The 17,914-nt window shown below is 36.5% G+C and overlaps 2 protein-coding genes and 1 long non-coding RNA gene across 3 annotated transcripts in view; 2 read left to right on the top strand and 1 right to left on the bottom strand.

The window, feature by feature from the left end:
• The window catches only part of LOC120208155, a 36,299-nt gene extending 25,966 nt beyond the window's left edge, over positions 1 to 10,333 (bottom strand). The window contains exon 1 of the mRNA XM_039207499.1: positions 10,292 to 10,333. The gene's annotated coding sequence lies outside the window, so the exon portion shown is untranslated. The remainder of the gene's footprint in view (positions 1 to 10,291) is intronic.
• LOC120208156 lies at positions 5,638 to 12,929 on the top strand. Its single transcript, XR_005524272.1, has 4 exons — positions 5,638 to 5,786; positions 12,447 to 12,450; positions 12,687 to 12,690; positions 12,919 to 12,929. It is a non-coding gene; the product is annotated as an uncharacterized LOC120208156 (long non-coding RNA).
• Positions 12,930 to 14,318: 1,389 nt separating this feature from the next.
• Positions 14,319 to 17,712, top strand: LOC120208157. Its single transcript, XM_039207501.1, has 6 exons — positions 14,319 to 14,323; positions 14,623 to 15,049; positions 15,256 to 15,748; positions 15,868 to 16,008; positions 16,683 to 17,055; positions 17,169 to 17,712. Exons 1-6 carry the CDS (start codon positions 14,319 to 14,321, stop codon positions 17,710 to 17,712), a joined length of 1,983 nt encoding a protein of 660 aa, XP_039063432.1.
• Positions 17,713 to 17,914: the final 202 nt, after the last annotated feature.

The raw sequence follows: 17,914 nt of genomic DNA, 5'->3' as shown, positions 1-17,914 counted from the left end.
AACAAATGTATTAGTCAACATTAAAGCTGCAAGGGAATAGCAAGACCTGATAATATAGACAGGCTATGCATGGAAAAGCAAGATAGACAATATTAAAATAAGTGTGAAATATTTAAGATTCTTATTCAACCATGACATAGTAGAAAAACAAATTACAGGCATAACATATAGTTGACCTCGCGTCCTATCTTGAAAGGAACTCCTTAGGTGGTGCATAAAATTTCTCTTAAAAAGAATAAAGGATTTCACCATTGCAATTTTCCCCTTCCCATTTTCGATTTCATGGAAGAGGTAAGAAGTTTTGAGGAAGTATTATTATATTTAGAAGCACGGGTGAAACGCTTATAATGAGAAAAGGCATCAACAGCTGCGAGTAATGCAGCATCGAAAGGAGCACCATCAGCATCCGAACAGTAAGTGTCCTGTAAAAAAGAGAGAATACTATGTTAATTCCATATTCAAGGATAACAAAGGCACTATGATACTACTTGAATTTCCATATTATCTTGCTTGAACACTAAATGGCTTGTGTTCAAACTCTTATACAGATTGTTAAGACATTTTAAAACCACAATCATGCATACTATTTGATCATCCAAAAAAAAAAGGGTATATGATTCTTGGGAGTGTTACACTAGTTCTCCTTGATTGTTCTAATTTGGAGGGAGATGGGGCCTGCGAGGGATAAGGTTTCGTAGGAGCGATTGGTGTGGTACCCAGGTCACATTCTTAGGAACTCTGTCTTTGATTGGATGGTGGTACTTGATAGGTTGCCTACCAAAAATAGGCTCATTGAGTTTGGTTTGAACGTGGATGACCTGTGTATTTTTACGGAAATGATCTGGAAACGTGGGATCATTTGTTCTTCTAATGCTAGTTCTCAAAGCGGGTTTCGGAAGATGCCTTAAGATTATGTTGGTTGAAAGATTATGTTGGTTGAACATGGACGTTATGTGTTGGAGTTCGGAATTAGCTTGGGTTTGTTGCATTCATGTTGAAGAGAAGATCCCTTTTGTCCATGTGCTGAAGCTGGCCTGGAATGAATCCATCTCTCTGATTTGGAGGGAAAGGAATCGCTGAATTCTTTTAAGGTTTGGAATGTTCTGCTACTGATCTTGTTGTTCCGATTAAAGAAGTTGTCAGAATTAGATCGAGTATTAGGCCGACTGTTAGAGTATGCCCAAAGAACAATCATATGATGATTGTAATAATACTATTATTTACCGATTTTATTGAATAAAGGCATTGCCGTTATTATTTTCAGTTATATATATATGTTTAACATAAACTGGAAGATAATAAAGTCTATATAATGATATAATTGTTATTATTAAAAGATCCCTAGTCAAGTATTATTATGGGCATGGACAATAATAATACGCTTAAGACTAACATGTTATTGATTGATGACAACGAGTTGTCATTGACATAGAGATGTCAGAATTGATACATGATTATATTGTTAGAGAACAATGTATTGGATTGACCCACCATGAGCATATGTCTTGGATTATTATGTGACAGTCATAACATTGCTCATGGTGATGACTATATGTATGATCCTCAGACTTGAGATCAATACTATCCCAACATATATTGTTGTATGTTTTGATGCAGCTAAACAAGCTCCATAACTGGTTGCTCTATAAAGACTGTTATTGAATATATCTCAATATATGTAGTGGGTGTGTATGATTAAGATATGATATGTCCTTCCTACATAATAGGAAATATATCACAGGCCACTTGATTGAGTAAGACTAGAAACGCATGGCCATGCTCGAATAAGTTGATATGAGATATCATAAACTATTCGTTAATTAAAGTCTACTCTAGAAATCAAGAAACAATAGGTGGGCTATACAAGTGTAACTATTCCAAGACTTGTGCCTATTCTAGATATAAAAGACATAAGGATATAAAACATAAAAGAGTTAATCACCAAGATGATATGTCGAATCATATTTTCTTGTAACTTAGGTGACAATGATATATTGCTAGATGTCACTCATTGTATGTAATATTAGAATTGTTCTAATAATTACTTCTAATGTTACAAGAACCTACACGGTCACACCCTAAGATTGAAACGAGCAAAGATGTACAATTTGTTGTATGTTACTAAAATATATCTAGAGTTAATTAAGTATATATTTTAATAATCCCGAATATTTAATTTCAATTAATTAAATATAGATTTAATTAATTTGAAATAATAAAATCCCTGATATGATTAGGGTAACTTGGATATAAAAGGATTATTAAATTTCAATTAATTAAATATAGATTTAATTAATTTGAAATAATAAAAACCCTAATATGACTAGGGTAACTTGGTTATAAAAGGGTGTGTTAGGTCTAGCAGCCGTTTTGTAAGAACACACACAAAACTTTCACCCACTTTCTCTCAAAATTGTTTTGAGGAAAACAAAATTGCTCTCAATCGGGTGAACTGAGTAGAGGCCGAGACGTGATTTTGTGGAGGCTTACGATTCGAACCGATCTACACCACCAGAATTCACTGCTTTCCTTGTTGTTTTTCAAGGAACCCGCTGTAAGTATTCGCATCTTTTCTTCCCGATTTCAGTTTTTCCTTGAATTCATGTTGAAGAGAAGATCCCTTTTGTCCATGTGCTGAAGCTGGCCTGGAATGAATCCATCTCTCTGATTTGGAGGGACAGGAATCGCTGAATTCTTTTAAGGTTTGGAATGTTCTGCTACTGATCTTGTTGTTCCGATTAAAGAAGTTGTCAGAATTAGATCGAGTATTAGGCCGACCACTAGGAGGGGTATTGTAAATAGGGATATCTGTCTACATTGGAATATGGAAAATGTGTCCGCTAGGTAGCTCATTTGGGCTGATTACTTTGCAGGTGGTTTTGGTTTATTCTTTGATTGCAATACAAATTTACAACCATCGAAAATAATGCCAAAACAGCAACAATCAGACCGAGGCTCGTGATTTTGGAACTGCCATTGCCTGTCGCAACCGCGTTTACGTCCTTGGGGGAGGATGCTCGGGGGATTCCTATTGTCCCGATGAAATAATTAATGATACACACTTTCATAATTGTGTTTTCTACTTTGATTGTGCGCGCCCTGACCGTGGATGGAAGCAAGCTTCTCATGTTGTTCCCGCAGAAATCTCCTGCGGCTGTTGCGACACGATGAAAGATTTACGTCTTCGGATCAACTGTATGTACTGGAGGTCATTTTGCTGAGGTTTTCGATACAGATCGAAACTGTTGGGATAAATTTCCGGCCCCTTCTGATTTGGATCCTCTATCCGTATCTTATCCTGTCCTCCTTGATTCTCCCCAAAATCGAGTTATGAAATTTAGAGCATACTTCAGCCACAAAGATTTATAACATTTTATCTAATTAGATGATAATAGCAGAAACTAGTACTACTATAAAACAACTGAAAGTTGGTTTGAACAAATCACTGGACCCATAACCATTTCTGCTGAGAGAAAATCTAAAAAGAGTGCACCATAATTCCATCACACACTATGATAGCTTTGACACAAAAGGCTAATTTCACCAATCATTCTCCAGCTGAAAATAACTGAACTGCAACTCAAATACACGAAAAAGAAAGAGGTTGATTATAATTAAGATTCGAGGTAAAGAAACAACAAAAGAGAGAATGAGGTAGAGAGATTACCTGTTGCCTTGCACCATCCTTTCTTTTCTGAACTAGAACCACCACCCTATGAACTCTATCTTCAACTCCGAAGGCGACTTTAATGCTTTCATTACAGCATCTTCCTTTATATCTCCATCCAAATTTATTCTAACATTGTTGAGACTCTTTGTTCGAAAGGTTGGCTCGAATAGCTTCATCTGCATTGATCACATTTCCTACCAGTTTCACACGAACATCTCCACAAAGGTGGTTCAACTCTTCGAAATCTCCGAGACTGAATTCCTTTGCATCATTCTGATCAACTCTAACAATGACATTGGTTAATTCCCTAAGAGAATTTAAACAGCCAATCCCTTTTGGATAGAAAGTTATACTAGAGCAATACCAGGTACAAAGATACCTCAATCTCATCAATTTCCCGACTCCGTCCAGTAACTTCGTAAGACTACTACATCCAGTTAGATCCAAAGATTGCAAATCATATAAGTCGCACAATGTTTCTGGTAGTATCTTCAATTCTTTGCTGCCAGCTAAGCTAAGGAACTTCAGATTTATTAATTCATAAATTTCCTAAGGAAATTTACGAAGTACATTACCTTGTCCACATGGTCCAAAACAATTATGCCATCCGCTAGACAACCTCAAATCCAATAACCTGAGATGTTTGGACTGTTTCATAAGTTAGATAATGCTCTACTGGTTATCAAACACCCTTGACTAACAGCAACAAGAGTCCGCAATTTCTCTGCACCGCTAATGTCCACAGGGAAACCAACTCCCTGGGCTATCATCACCATCAAATGACGAATGCTAATAAGAGGAAAATCTGACGACAGAGGAGGACAAGATGAATCTAGAATCAATGGCGGATCACAAGATGAAGCTGGAATTGAAGTTTCAGAATCAGAAAGAGTTTTCATCTGCTTTGGAGCTGGAGCTGGAATCACACGTTTTATAGATTTGACCTCCTTAGACGCCCTAGATGAAGTTAAGTCCAACATCCACTACAACAAAATTGTTCTACAGCGGCGTTGTTATCGGCGTTTTAGGAGTAAACGCCACTAATTTTAAACATATAGCGGCGTTTACATAGCAAACGCCACAAATGGTAACTTTAGCAACGTTTTTATAAAAACGCCGCAATAGGTTCATCGATAGTGGTGTTTTTTCAACAAACGCCGCAAAAGAGTAGTACTTTAGTAGCGTTTTTATACAAACGCCGCTAAAGACTCGTAATTAGTGGCATTTTTATACAAACGCCGCTATAGAATTGTACTTTAATGGCGTTTTTATACAAACGCCGTTATACACATGTACTATAGTGGCGTTTTTATACAAACGCCGCTAAAGACTCATACTTTAGTGGCGTTTTTATACAAATTCCGCTAAAGACGCGTACTTTAGTGGCATTTTTATTCAAACGCCGTTATACACTTGTACTATAGTGGCGTTTGTGTTTACAAACGCCGCAAGTTTACAAATTTTAAGTGTCGCGCCCTTTAACCTTTTTTTAAAACCTTTGAGAGCTCCACCCAGCAATCTGTGGGTGGTGGTTTTGGTGGTGTTGTGCAAGCAGTATATGGGGGCTTGCCACTTGGAATCATCAAGAACTGCTCCCGCCTCAAATGTCATCACATGCGCCTCCCTCCCTACACTTTCAATTTTCACCTTCATTCATCAGATTAAAATTGAACTGAATCGAAATCAGTTAGACTCGCCTGTGTAGAAGATCCAGAGAACGGGTCTCTTAGTGACCACATCCTCAAAATACGTGATGAAATCCGCTTTCTCCCACACATTGCAAACGAACCCGTCCACTTCTCGCTAACCCAAGTACGTAGCTCCGTCGAGCCAGTCGGGGCGTAAAATCCCGACCTCGAGCTGAACGCTACTGCAGGTTTTGGAGGAATCGAGGGTGTAAAAGAAGGAAGTCCCGTTGTTCCACTCGAGATCGTGGAGGACATTCCCCAGCTGGTGCTGGATGATGTTGAAGTTTCTTCCGTTGGGCCAATCGTACCAGAGGTTGATCACTTCGTGAATAACACTGTTGTTCATGACCAGAATGGAGTGGAATTGGGGCGGCCATGGAGTCGGGGGGGGGGGTCAGGTCGTCTTGTTCGGGTTTGGACTTGCACAAGTCAAACGAAGTGATAGAGACATACTACATGAGTTTACTCAGGTTTAATCCGTTGATTCTGTTTACTACACTTGTTTACTTAGGATTATGCTTACCATAACTAATTTTGGCTAAATTTGTTGTCGTTTGCCTATGATTGGAAAGTTAAGAAATCACGTATTTGTTACTAGGTGATGGTGCCGTGAACTGTGAAATTGAGATGCTTTCTTACATTTTAGCCGAGTGAATAAAATTGTCGTTGAAAATTTTATGATGTCTACATAATTGGGGTTTATTGAAGTAATGATTACTTTGAAATCCAAGGTCCACAAATTTAACATTAAAGCAATTGATATTTCAATTTCTTTAATTCTGTACAAGTAGTGCATTTGCAAGCTCAATTCCTGAAATTCTATTCAAAATTAGATTTATCACAGGTAAAGTGCCTACAATTTAGGTTCAAGTTTGGACGCATAATTGTCAAGTGATCCATCTAACTAAAGGGTCTTAATCTTCATGTAGAACTAATTAATATGGAACTGTTCCTTAAGATCATTTTATAAAGTGTATTCATGTTGAACTCTCTCTTGCTTACTCATCATTCAATTGTGACTGGAGTTGTACATCATAATTCTCTGAGTTTGGAGTTTTATAAAGTTTTGAAACCATGAAGCTATTTTTGACTTCCTGTAATATCTGGCTTTGAAAACTTAACAGCAATGTAAAAGTTATACTCTACAATAGAGATTGATCTTTCTTTTATGAGGTCAAAGAATGATTCTAGCAGCTGGCTTCAGTCTAGTCGCTACTCAGTGAATATCTGCGAAATAATAGCACAACCTAAACACCTGTGGCATTTAACAGTAAAGCTAAAGAGTTTATTAGACTGTTCTTTGCATATATAAATTATACTCTGATTGTTTCATACGCCCAACTTTGTCTATTTGTGTTGTTAAAGTAAATTTCTTCTAATTTGGGCTTTAGACACCATGTGTCCATTTTCCTTGAAATTATCAAACTAATTCTGTTTATTTATTTATTTCCTTAATTTTATATGTTATTCTTCCCTTCTCTTTTTAGTTTATGTGAGGTTTTACTTAATGGAAAACCTATTGTAGTTACTCACGAGGTTTTAATGTTTAATCTGCAAATTATGCCTGTTGTATTGTTTAGTTGTTTAATTTGCTTGTTTGTCGTATGTTCTTAGGAATATGCGGTACAATTATGCATATTTTGAAGCAAAATTCTCAAACTCTTAGCCAAATCACATCCAATCTTTCTGCATACAAGGTATCATTCCCTGGTTCATAACCTTTCTTTGATCATCATATGCAACCATGCAGTAATTGATAGGTGTTATTGTGATGAATTCTATGCCTTCTTGTTTATGCTACTTTTTAATGTTTAGTCTGCAAGTTAGGTAAGTGTTTGCAGTAAAGTTCAGGAGGTTAACTTAGGTGATAATGATTCCTTTATTAATTGATTAGTGTTGATGGATTTAGAGTGAGACTATGAGAATCATCACTGATGAAATTATTAAAGATCAAAAAAATTTGGATCTAGCATTGTTGTCCAAAACTTTTAGCTTCATTTGCAAACTGATATAAGGTGGCATATAAATGTACTTCTGCATTCGTGCTCTTCATTGTGTATTGTTGTAAGTGGAACTCATCTTTCAAAGGAAGTGTTATGGATTCTATTTATTCTTCTTTTGCAAAGTGCTCTTCGAATCTTGTATGTGATTGCCTTATCATGTATGATTCTTGTTAACACTTACAGTATTCCGAGGTTGGCTTATTGATTAAAGCTTTTATAAACAGTTACATGATAACATCGATCTCTTTTGTCACGCAAGGAACAATATTACCGCCATGCTAAACAAGTACGTTGATTTTCTTTTTAATTGTTTTTTATAGAAATGGGAGACCTCATTAAAAAAACCCTTCATACTCAACGAAATGTGAAAGTTTTATAAAGTACATCATGATTCTATTTTAGTTTTCATGGTTCCTGACTTCCTGTTTTTGTTGTTTGTTGCAACATCTTTTTTCAGTTCTCAATCACTCACATGTATGTTATGAATGCAAGTTCTGCTGGTTGTTTCCTTCTCTTCTTAGTCTCATCTAAATTATTGTAATTGCAGTAATCTTGAAGAACAAACTTCAACAAAAAGCAGCTTCTTCAATAGACTGGCACAACGTTTCCCATTTGTTTTTAATCTATTGAGGAGAGATCATTCACTGTCAAATGATACTTTTAAATAAGATGTCAAGACGATGAATATGACAAATTCCAATGAAGTGGGAAACAAAGTAGCTTTAGAAGGCATATCTGGAGGTTATGATGATGATGCTAGTGAAATTGAGGATGTATCGAACAATAAATCCATGTATATCTACACTTTGAGGTTCAGTTATAACTCATTTGTACTTTAATGTCTTTTAAGGTTCTCTCTCCATAAAAAAACTTTAATTTATTTTATTGTTAAGTATTTTTCTTTATGTTTTTTGTCTTAATTAAAATGTATGGTTGTTGTTAATTAGATAAAGCTAGATATAAATTGAGGTGATGTATAGCAGAAATGAAATATGCAAAATCAATTAATATTAGCTAAAGAAAGGTAATTAGCGGCGTTTGTATCCAAAAACGCCGCTATAGGTCTGACTTTTTACGGCGTTTGAGTTCACAAACGCCGTTATAGGTCTAACCTTTTGCGGCGTTTGTGTCCAAAAACACCGCTATAGGTCTGACCTTTTGCGGCGTTTGTTCTAAAAACGCCAGTATATGCCTTCTCTTTTGCGGCGTTTTTATCAACGCCGCTATAGATCTGACCTTTTGCGGCGTTTTTTCTAGAAACGCCGCTATATATCATAACTTTTTGCGGCGTTTATTCCAAAAACGCCGATATAGATATCGACCTTTTGCGGCATTTGTTCAAAAAACGCCGTAATAGATATTGACCTATTGCGGCGTTTTTTATTCTCAAACGCCGCTAACTTTAGCGGCGCTGGTATTGCCTGCGCTTCTTGCGGCGTTTTTCCTATCACGGCAAATACTTTTAGCGGCGCTTAAAAACGCCGCTATAAGACTAAAAAAACGCCGCTAAAACTCTATTTTGCTGTAGTGATCATATGTTCAACAGATCGAATCTCCATCATTAGTTCAGATTGGAACAGAAACCGAAGTAAGTCGTGTACGATATTATGCATTTTCCATGTATGGATACCACCATTCCTGCAAAAATCTTGTAAAAATGAATGAGCTACTAAGCATTTAAAGTACGCTTCACCTTTTAGCTCCATTTCTGAATTATCGGATGAGTTTAGATAACCGTGTGCCATCCACTGTTGGACTAAAAGAGTTCTCGACATTTCAAAGTTTTTGGGAAAGATAACACAATACAGTAAGCATTGCCTTATTGACCAAGGTAGATCACAATAAGATAGCCATAGTATTTTAAAAAAATACTTGGGTATCATAGGAGATTCCCATATATAGTAATTACAATCCTACTCTCTGGCATGCCATGTTGAAAAACAGATTTAAGTACTCCCCAGTCATCATAATCATATCTCCCCACGCCATCTAAAACAAGAAGGGTTTTCTGGTCGACAATCTTTCGATAAATTCTATCTAAAATACCTTGCAATGGAAATAATGTTAGAATGCACAAGAAGTCATGTTTCAAGCCCTCAAGAGATTGAATGATTGCTCTACCAATTTTGCCTAAGTTGAAATCGTCTATTATGTTGTCGAAGCTTGCCACGACCTGCTCATCTTCACAAATGCATTGAGCAAGAGATGATTTCCCCATTCCGTCCATGCCAACAATAGAGATGGTTTTGATTTTGTCGCTCCTCTCTTTACTACCTTCGCCCAAAATTACATCCATTATATCTTTCTTTACCTGGTCTATACCAAGTAACTTCGACACTTCCAGGTCCAGCAAAATAGATTCTGGTCCAGGAGAAAGCTTAGATCTCAAATTCATCAACTCTACTTCCAACTTAGAAATGGATGATTCAAAAGGATCATTATCCAAATCTATAATGTCCGGATCAGAAGGATCAGTTTTTTCTTTACTAACCTTAGTTTCTTCTACCAGTAATCTACTTCACATCAATTGATTGTTAAAGTCGCTAAACATGTCTTCTATATCGTATAATAGATCATCAAGTACATACCCGTCAATCTCAAGTCTCGGCAGCTGAACGGACAATGGCCAATCCTTTAATGCATTCATCTTGGACCGAATAGCTTCCAGACGAAGTACAAGCGAGTCCATCTCACCCTGAAACTCTGTCACATCTACAAAGTCGCGTACACTTTCGTCAGCTTTGATTGCACGTACCAGCTCCAGGATTGCAGAAACAAGTTCTTCGGCCATCCTAAGAGAAACAAACAGCGAGAGAAGCGATTAGTTAAGCAAGGAAATCAATTTTGAGAAAAGGGTCCCAAGAGTTGAGGATTCAGACTCAGAAGAACTTACTGCAAATTAAGTAGGGTTGCTTGTGATCTTGAGTATTCAACTAAAGTTTCTTTTCTTCCCTGATTTTAGAGTTAACTGACAATTTCGGTTTCTAAACTGTCGCACACTTGTAACCCGGGAAAAAAAAACCATCCCGTATATCTATCTATATCTATAATTCTATTTTATATAATAATAATAAGAGTAAATTGCGGATGGTTTCCTCAACGTCGATTGCAGATATATGAAAAGCGAGCATGGTGAGAAGGTACCTTGGGACAGATTGATTTGGCATTCGATCATATCTCGAAGAACTCCGTTATCTCTTGGATGGCAGTGTTAGATAGGCCCCCACTAAGAATCAATTGATGTCGCTTAACATAAATATTGATGGTATATGTGTCCTGTGTTTAAATGAGATTGAATCTAGGGACCATATGCTCTTTGATTGTTGCTAGTCTAAGCGGTTTTAAAGAGTATCTTATCGGCTTTTAATGTGACCAGACAGATCATGGAGACAGAAAAAAGGTTGATTTTTTGGCAATAAAATTTATATTCATCAAAAAAAGGTTGAACAAAAAAGGTTTATTCAATAGTAGGAGACAGAATCAAATGAAGTTTTTGTGGTACTGATACATGAATTAGCTTGATCACTTTGAGTGCACTTATACAAGATTTGAATTCAAAGATTAGAACTTGAACCTTAAACCCTAAACCCTGAACCCTAAACTCTAAACCCACAATATTATCGAGACTAAATCTTAACTGTCTCCTTAGAGAGAAAATAAAGTGCGAAACTTCGCATCGTAAGTCACAAGTTGGATAAAGCTTCCCCATGATGTATTGGCATGCGATTTCCAAGCACCTTTGCTCATTACTCGCCATCAGATGTCGTCATGAATGAGAAAAATACGGTGACGTACATACACTGCAGTGTAGAACAAGGTTGTGTTATCATCGCCTCGATTGCCACCAATCTGGAACAAGGTTGTCTTCACTCATTGCCTAATTGGAGCTCGATTTACTTGATCAGATAATTGGGTGGCCGAGTCTACTTGATTCAATGCTGATAGAATAGTATCCATTTGGCTTATACCAGGGGAAGGATTTTCTTTTTCATCTGTTGCTGGCACAGGAGTATCCATTAGTGAAGATCTGTTGCTGTTAATCCATTTGATTCATTTTCTTTCATATTCGATCGTATATAGTCCAAAACAATCAATGACGACTCCATTTTCAGAACACAAACATTTTCAGAAAAATTAACTTTTATACCTAAAAACGAATTCGACATTGTTATCAGCACTTCCGTATTCCGAATGGAGATCCATGATCTCGTTATGTAATTTTTGGAGTTTTCTATTTGATGCCTTGCAGGAAGAACATTTTCTCTTCAAACATGGAAAGCTTAACATTTGCCACTTTTGGCATACCAGAATTGATCCCATTACACCATCGAAAAACCAGTCCCTGAACTAATAACGTCATTAAACAAATGCGCAAATGCGACGGAATGAACGATAATAATTTAAATTTAAAAAGAGAATTACTAACATTATTTACAAAACCTGGCTGATAAACCACTCAAAATGATTAACAGCAAGATTAATCAACCTCCATACTAGAAATGGCTTCATCTAGAATCTTCTGAAGCTCCTTCACTCTTTGCTGTATTAATGCAATGTAGTCCTGCAACCATGGAAGCCATTTTTCGTATCAGCTTTTCGCCCAGTTTTAGCTCATTATAACTTTAATATGAGTATGTCTCGAAACAAATCATACAGAAAATGCTTCAGAACACCAAAAAATTAATCTTTCTACTATTATCATGTGATTTCCTCGGAAGTCTAAAGCATGACAACCTACATCCAAGGAAATGACCTTCATATCAAATATTGGAAGACTAATTTTAGATTCTTTTACCTCGTTTGTGCCTTCATGAGTGACTTGTAGTTTGTCCCATATCTCCTTGGCAGTTGTGCAAGATGAAACTCTCTCGTATTCATCTGGTCCAAGAGCACAAAAGATAATATGGATAGCTTTGGAGTTGAGCTGGAACATTCTTATATCTCCTTCACTCCACAACCTCGGGTGAGTGGAGGGTTTGATGTATCCATCTTCTATGATATTCCATGCTCCCATGTCACTTGCTTGAATGAAATACATCATCCTATTCTTCCAATAAGTATAATTATCTCCATTGGAGAAAGGAGGTTGGTAATGAATCAAGACCGAAGCCGGAGTTTGAAATGCCAGCCATTGATGACTTTGAAAATCGATGTAACTCTTCCCGAATCGACTCAAGAGGTGATTAAACCTTCAAATGAGTGAGGCTCTGATACCAATTGTTGAGTTAATCGATTGATGGAATAGGCTAAGAGGGGGTGAATTGGCAATTAAAATTTTGGTGGAAGCTTTTGAAGAAGATTAAAAAGATTTGCACAACGATTTAGAGTGGTTCGACTATCTCAACCAAAGTCTAAGTCCACTAAGTTAGCTATCCACACTAAGGATTTTCCAACAAATTCACTAATTTGTTCTTTCTTTTGAGGACAAAGAGTAACCTTACAATTCCCTCAAGAATTATACCCCAATTCTTGAGCACACTCTTCTTCAAAGAGAAATATACAAATTTGCAAACTTACAAGGAAAACCTCACAAGGCAATATGTTTACATAATTCTAGAACAAGTTAAGAACACTCAAAGATAATTACAATTGAGCACAAATTGTGTTCTTGAAAGCAAAATGAATATTGAAGGAAATTTGGCTTGATTTGCAGAAACTTGATGTTTGATGCTTTCTCTCTTGTTTCTCTATGATTTCTTCTTTCTTGTTGTTGATCAATGGCTTCAGAACTTGTTTAAATACTCCTTCAAATGATTTTGAACGTTGGGGATGCTTAGTGGAGTCAATAGAGCCATTTAAGTGTGAAAACAATTAATTAAAGCAGTTGGGAGCGTCAGTGCATCGATGCATACCCATGGTGCATCGGTGTAAAATTCAAATATTTTGACCGTTGGACCCTTAGTGCATCGGTGCACTAAGAGTGCACGGATGCATCAAGTGCATTCGATGTTTCAAAACAGCCAGAGTGTATCGATGCATGGCTGGTGCATCGATGCATCAAATGCATTGAGTGCATTGATGCATGGTATGTGCATCGATGCATAAAATGCATTCGATGTTCGATTTATTCCATGGTGCATCGATGCATGGATTGGTGCATCGGTGCATCACTTTGAGAAATTGATTTTAGGCTTGATTTTGGTTTCAAAATACTTTGTGAAAATTGTTTCAAAAATAGTTTAAGTATAAAACACAATTTTACACATTTAATAAGGTTTGAAATTGGTCTTGAAAGACTTGGAGTAATATTTTGATATTCGATTAATTAAATCGAATATACTTATAAAATCATTTGTAAAATCTTAAAATTCATTTAACTTAATTTTTTATATCGAAACATCAAAATGTTTTCAACAAGCATTAAACCCAATTGTTTCTCTCTTCATGATTTGCATTATACCCACACCCAACCTTATGGCAAAAACTTCCTTCCTCCCTCCTGTTATGTTTCTGCTTCTATTTGCAACCTTTATTGCTACTTTCTCTGTCAATATCACCACCGATCAATCTTCCCTTTTAGCCTTAAAATCCCATATAACTCACGTGTCGAGACAGTATTTCGCTCGGCGAAAACAAGTGTCGTTATTTTCTAAATCTTGACTCGAAAAAGTACGTATTTTTCTTATGGTATAAGATAAAACACAAATTTGAGGAGTCGCCACCAATCATTTATCGAGGTGTGATTGGTCACCAAAAATACTACATTATTTTAATAAAATTTATAAAAATATTATTAAAATAACACAAAAAGGTCTGCTTACCAGAAATGAGTTCGGGAATCGATTACGTGTGGGGATGGATTAACACCCCACAACACCCAAAATTGGTACCTTTATTTATTAATTAATGTCTTTGCAGTAAAATTTATAAATTTGAATTTAATTTAATTTTTACCCTAAATATATATATATATATATATATATATATATGCATGATTAAGTGACTAAAAAAACAAAAATGGCGTACGTTTGCGTTTCTCTTTGCGCGCACGTTAGTGGGGCTAATGGAACCTGAGATTCCTTCCGTCGTCGATGATTTCTTCTTAGTCAATCGATTCGTTTCTACTGGTTTCTTTATTTCCCATCTTATTGTCTTGCGAGATGGATTGGAGAAAGCTTTTTAAATGTCAAGAAAGCCAAAAGCTATCATTTCCCCCCCCCCCCAAATCGACCGATAGCAATCCGATTGTCTGTCCTCCGCCAGAGGCCTTTGAAGCTGGAACAACAGTCTAGAAATCATCTTTGGTGGGTCAATTTCTCAGGGTGCTACCAAATTTCATTGCTTTGCAAAGAATCATTGAAACCCTATGGAACCACCCAGCGAAAGGAGAAGGAGTTCAGATCAGTTACGCCGAAAACAATCTTTACATATTTTCCTTTTCTAATGATTCTGCTAGAGACTGGGTCCTTGAAAACGAACCTTGGCATATGTTTAACAAGCCTTTAATTTTAAGAATCTGGGAGCCTAACATGCAAAAGCTTGATTTTGATTTTGCTCATCTGCCTATATGGATCCATCTTTACAATGTGCCTCTAGAATTATATACTCAATATGGCTTAAGTTATATTGCTAGTGCACTAGGGAAACCAATCTCCATGGACTCTTTCACTGCTTCTAAAACTATATTGCACTTTGCTAAAGTTTGTGTTGAGGTTGATGTTAAGAAGAAAATTCCTGACTCTGTAGAAGTAATTCTTGCAAACGATCTTAAAACTCTTATTTATGTTGAAGTTCCTTGGTTCCCGAACAGTTGCAAAAAATGTGCCAAATTTGGACATTCTGATAAGAATTGCCCATCTCTTCATTCAACTGCTCCAATGAAAATTTGGAGAAAAAGGCTGAAGTTAACATAAGTATTGAAACAAAATCTCTTGCAAACTCTGATGGATTATAGCAAGATCACCCTGAACCTTCTGATTCTCACTCAGAAGTTGTTACGGTTAGTCACCCTCCAATTCACTCTGATCACACTCCCAAGGACAACTTAACATCCTCCTCTATCATGCTCCATGCTAAAGAGAATTCTCCAATCAATAAATCTTCCTCTCCTCTATCTGATGAATCTGCTCCAATGAAGACTCTTTCACAGCCTCTTCTCTCCCCCACCAAAGATAAAAAATCTTCACCTTCATTTCTTAAAAGAGGTAGAGAAAGACCCCTAAAGGTCAAAACTAAAGTCCCTCTTAAAGGATCTGCTAACAGGATTGAAATCCTGAGTTCAATTGATGAAAAATCCCCTAATGCTGAAATCCAACCAGAGAAATCAAGGCTTGCTGTTTCAAGAGTTGTTAATCTCCTTAAAGAGTTAAAGACTACAAAGAAAGAGCATCTAGTTAAATCTAAGATTCCTGTAGATAAAATAGAAACTTCAAAGTCCTCTTCACAAAGTTGATATCCTTTGTTTGATGGAAACTCGTATCAAAGCTGAAAAATCTGACAACATCCTGCATTATACTTTTGGGAGCTGGAAGGTGATTACAAATTATAACTTTGCCTCTAATGGTAGACTTTGGCTGCTTTGGAAAAAAGGAATTGACATTTCTTTCATCAACTCTTCTGATCAAAGTATCACTGTCAAGTGCCAATTCAATAATATTCCTTTCATCATCACTGCCATTTATGGCAGAAACAATGGCACTATCAGAAGGTAATTATGGCATCACCTTAGAAGCCTTGATTCTCAACTCAATTATACTCCTTGGATTCTAGGAGGGGATTTCAACACCTATCTTCATTACTTTGAAAGTTCTGATTCAGATCTTCTTAGTCCTTATCAATCTTCTAATATGAGGGATTTTCAAGATTTGACTCAAGACCTTCTTCTTTAAGATAATAACTACTTTGGCCCTTCCTTCACTTGGAGTAATAAACAAAAGGATACCTTATTAGCAAGGAAGCTTGATAGAGTTTTAATTTACTCTTCCTAGGCCACTGCCTTCCAAAGATCTTTTGTAGAATTCTGTGCCCCTGGTCTTTCTGACCACTGTATGGCACTGGTTTGGTTAAACAAAGAAATCCTAACTAACAAACCCAAAACTTTCAAGTTATTTAATTTTTGGTCAAATTATCCTACCTTTCTTGATATTGTCACTCATTCCTGGCAGTAACCTGTAAAAGGCAACCCTATGCAAAATCTGTTCCTCAAGCTAAAACGACTTAAGCCTTGTTTAAAATATTTTAATAAGGATTCCTACAACAACTTATCTGATAGGGTTAAACTCAAGAGAGCTAAGCTGGAATACATACAGATTCAAACTCTCAAAGGGGCTAGCACTATTGAAGAAGAGCTTAATATTCAAAATGATCTCACTAATCTTTAAGAGGCTGAAAATCAGTTCCTTAAGCAGAAAGCCAAAATTAATTGGATCAAAGAGGGAGACAAATGCTCCAAGTTCTTCCACTCTGTCATTGCTTCCAATAACAAAAGAGATACCATTAGAGTCCTTATTGATTATCAAGGCAAAAGGTTGGAATCCTTTGATCAAATGGCTACTGAAGTTCTTGAGTTCTTTAAAATGCAGCTTGGTTCTGCAGATCCTAATGTTAAACACACTGATATTCAGTTTTTGAAAAATCTGCTCCACTACGATATGCCTACAGAACTTTCCACTGATCTTATTAGAACTGTTTCTAATGAAGAAATCAAAGAAGCTCTTTTTAGTCAAGGAAATGACAAAACCCCAGGACCAGATGGGTTCACACCCCTCTTTTTCAAAAAAACTTGGCCTGTGGTAGGAGATGATGTAATCAATGCTATCAGATTTTTCTTTCAAGAAGCTTTTATTCTGCCTGCCTTCAATGCCACAGTAATAGTATTGATCCTAAAGTCCAGAACCCCAACATTGTTAAGGATTACAAGCTAATCTCTTGTTGCTCTGTGTTGTACAAAATCATCACCAAAATCCTTGTTAAAAGACTAACCATGCTGCTGCCAGAAATTATTACTCCTAATCAGTCTGCCTTTGTTAAAGGAAGATATATCATTGACAATACTCTCCTAGCTCAAGAACTTGTTAAAGGTTATGGTAGGAAGCTTATTTCCCCAAGGTGTGCCCTTAAAATTAACCTTCAAAAAGCTTTTGATTCTCTTAGTTGGGAATTCATTTCTTACATCCTCAAAGCTATAGTGCTGCCAAACATCTTCATAAGCTGGATTGAATGTTGTTTTACTGAAGCTAGGTACTCTATATCTCTCAATGGTAGTTTGGTTGGTTACTTCAAAGGCCAAAGGGGATTAAGACAGGGTGATCCTTTATCCCCTACCCTTTTTATGCTTGCCATGAACATACTCTCTAAAACCCTTAACCTTGCTACTGCTGCCAAAGGGATTTTTGGGTATCATCCTAAATGAAAAAAGATATGCCTAACATATCTCTCATTTGCTGAAGATCTTTTAATTTTCTGTATGGGAAACCCTGACTCTATTGCTGGTATTATCTCAATCTTAGATCACTTCTACCTCATGTCAGGGCTAAAGCTTAATGTAAGCAAGACTGAACTCTTTGCAACAGGAATTGCTTCTCGAAGTCTTCAAATAATCAAAACTATTTCTG

Source organism: Hibiscus syriacus, unplaced genomic scaffold, assembly GCF_006381635.1.
Source record: "Hibiscus syriacus cultivar Baekdansim isolate YM2019G1 unplaced genomic scaffold, ASM638163v2 tig00015922_pilon, whole genome shotgun sequence".
Classification (NCBI taxonomy): Eukaryota; Viridiplantae; Streptophyta; class Magnoliopsida; order Malvales; family Malvaceae; genus Hibiscus; species Hibiscus syriacus.
This window is presented reverse-complemented; position numbering and strand designations above follow the sequence as displayed.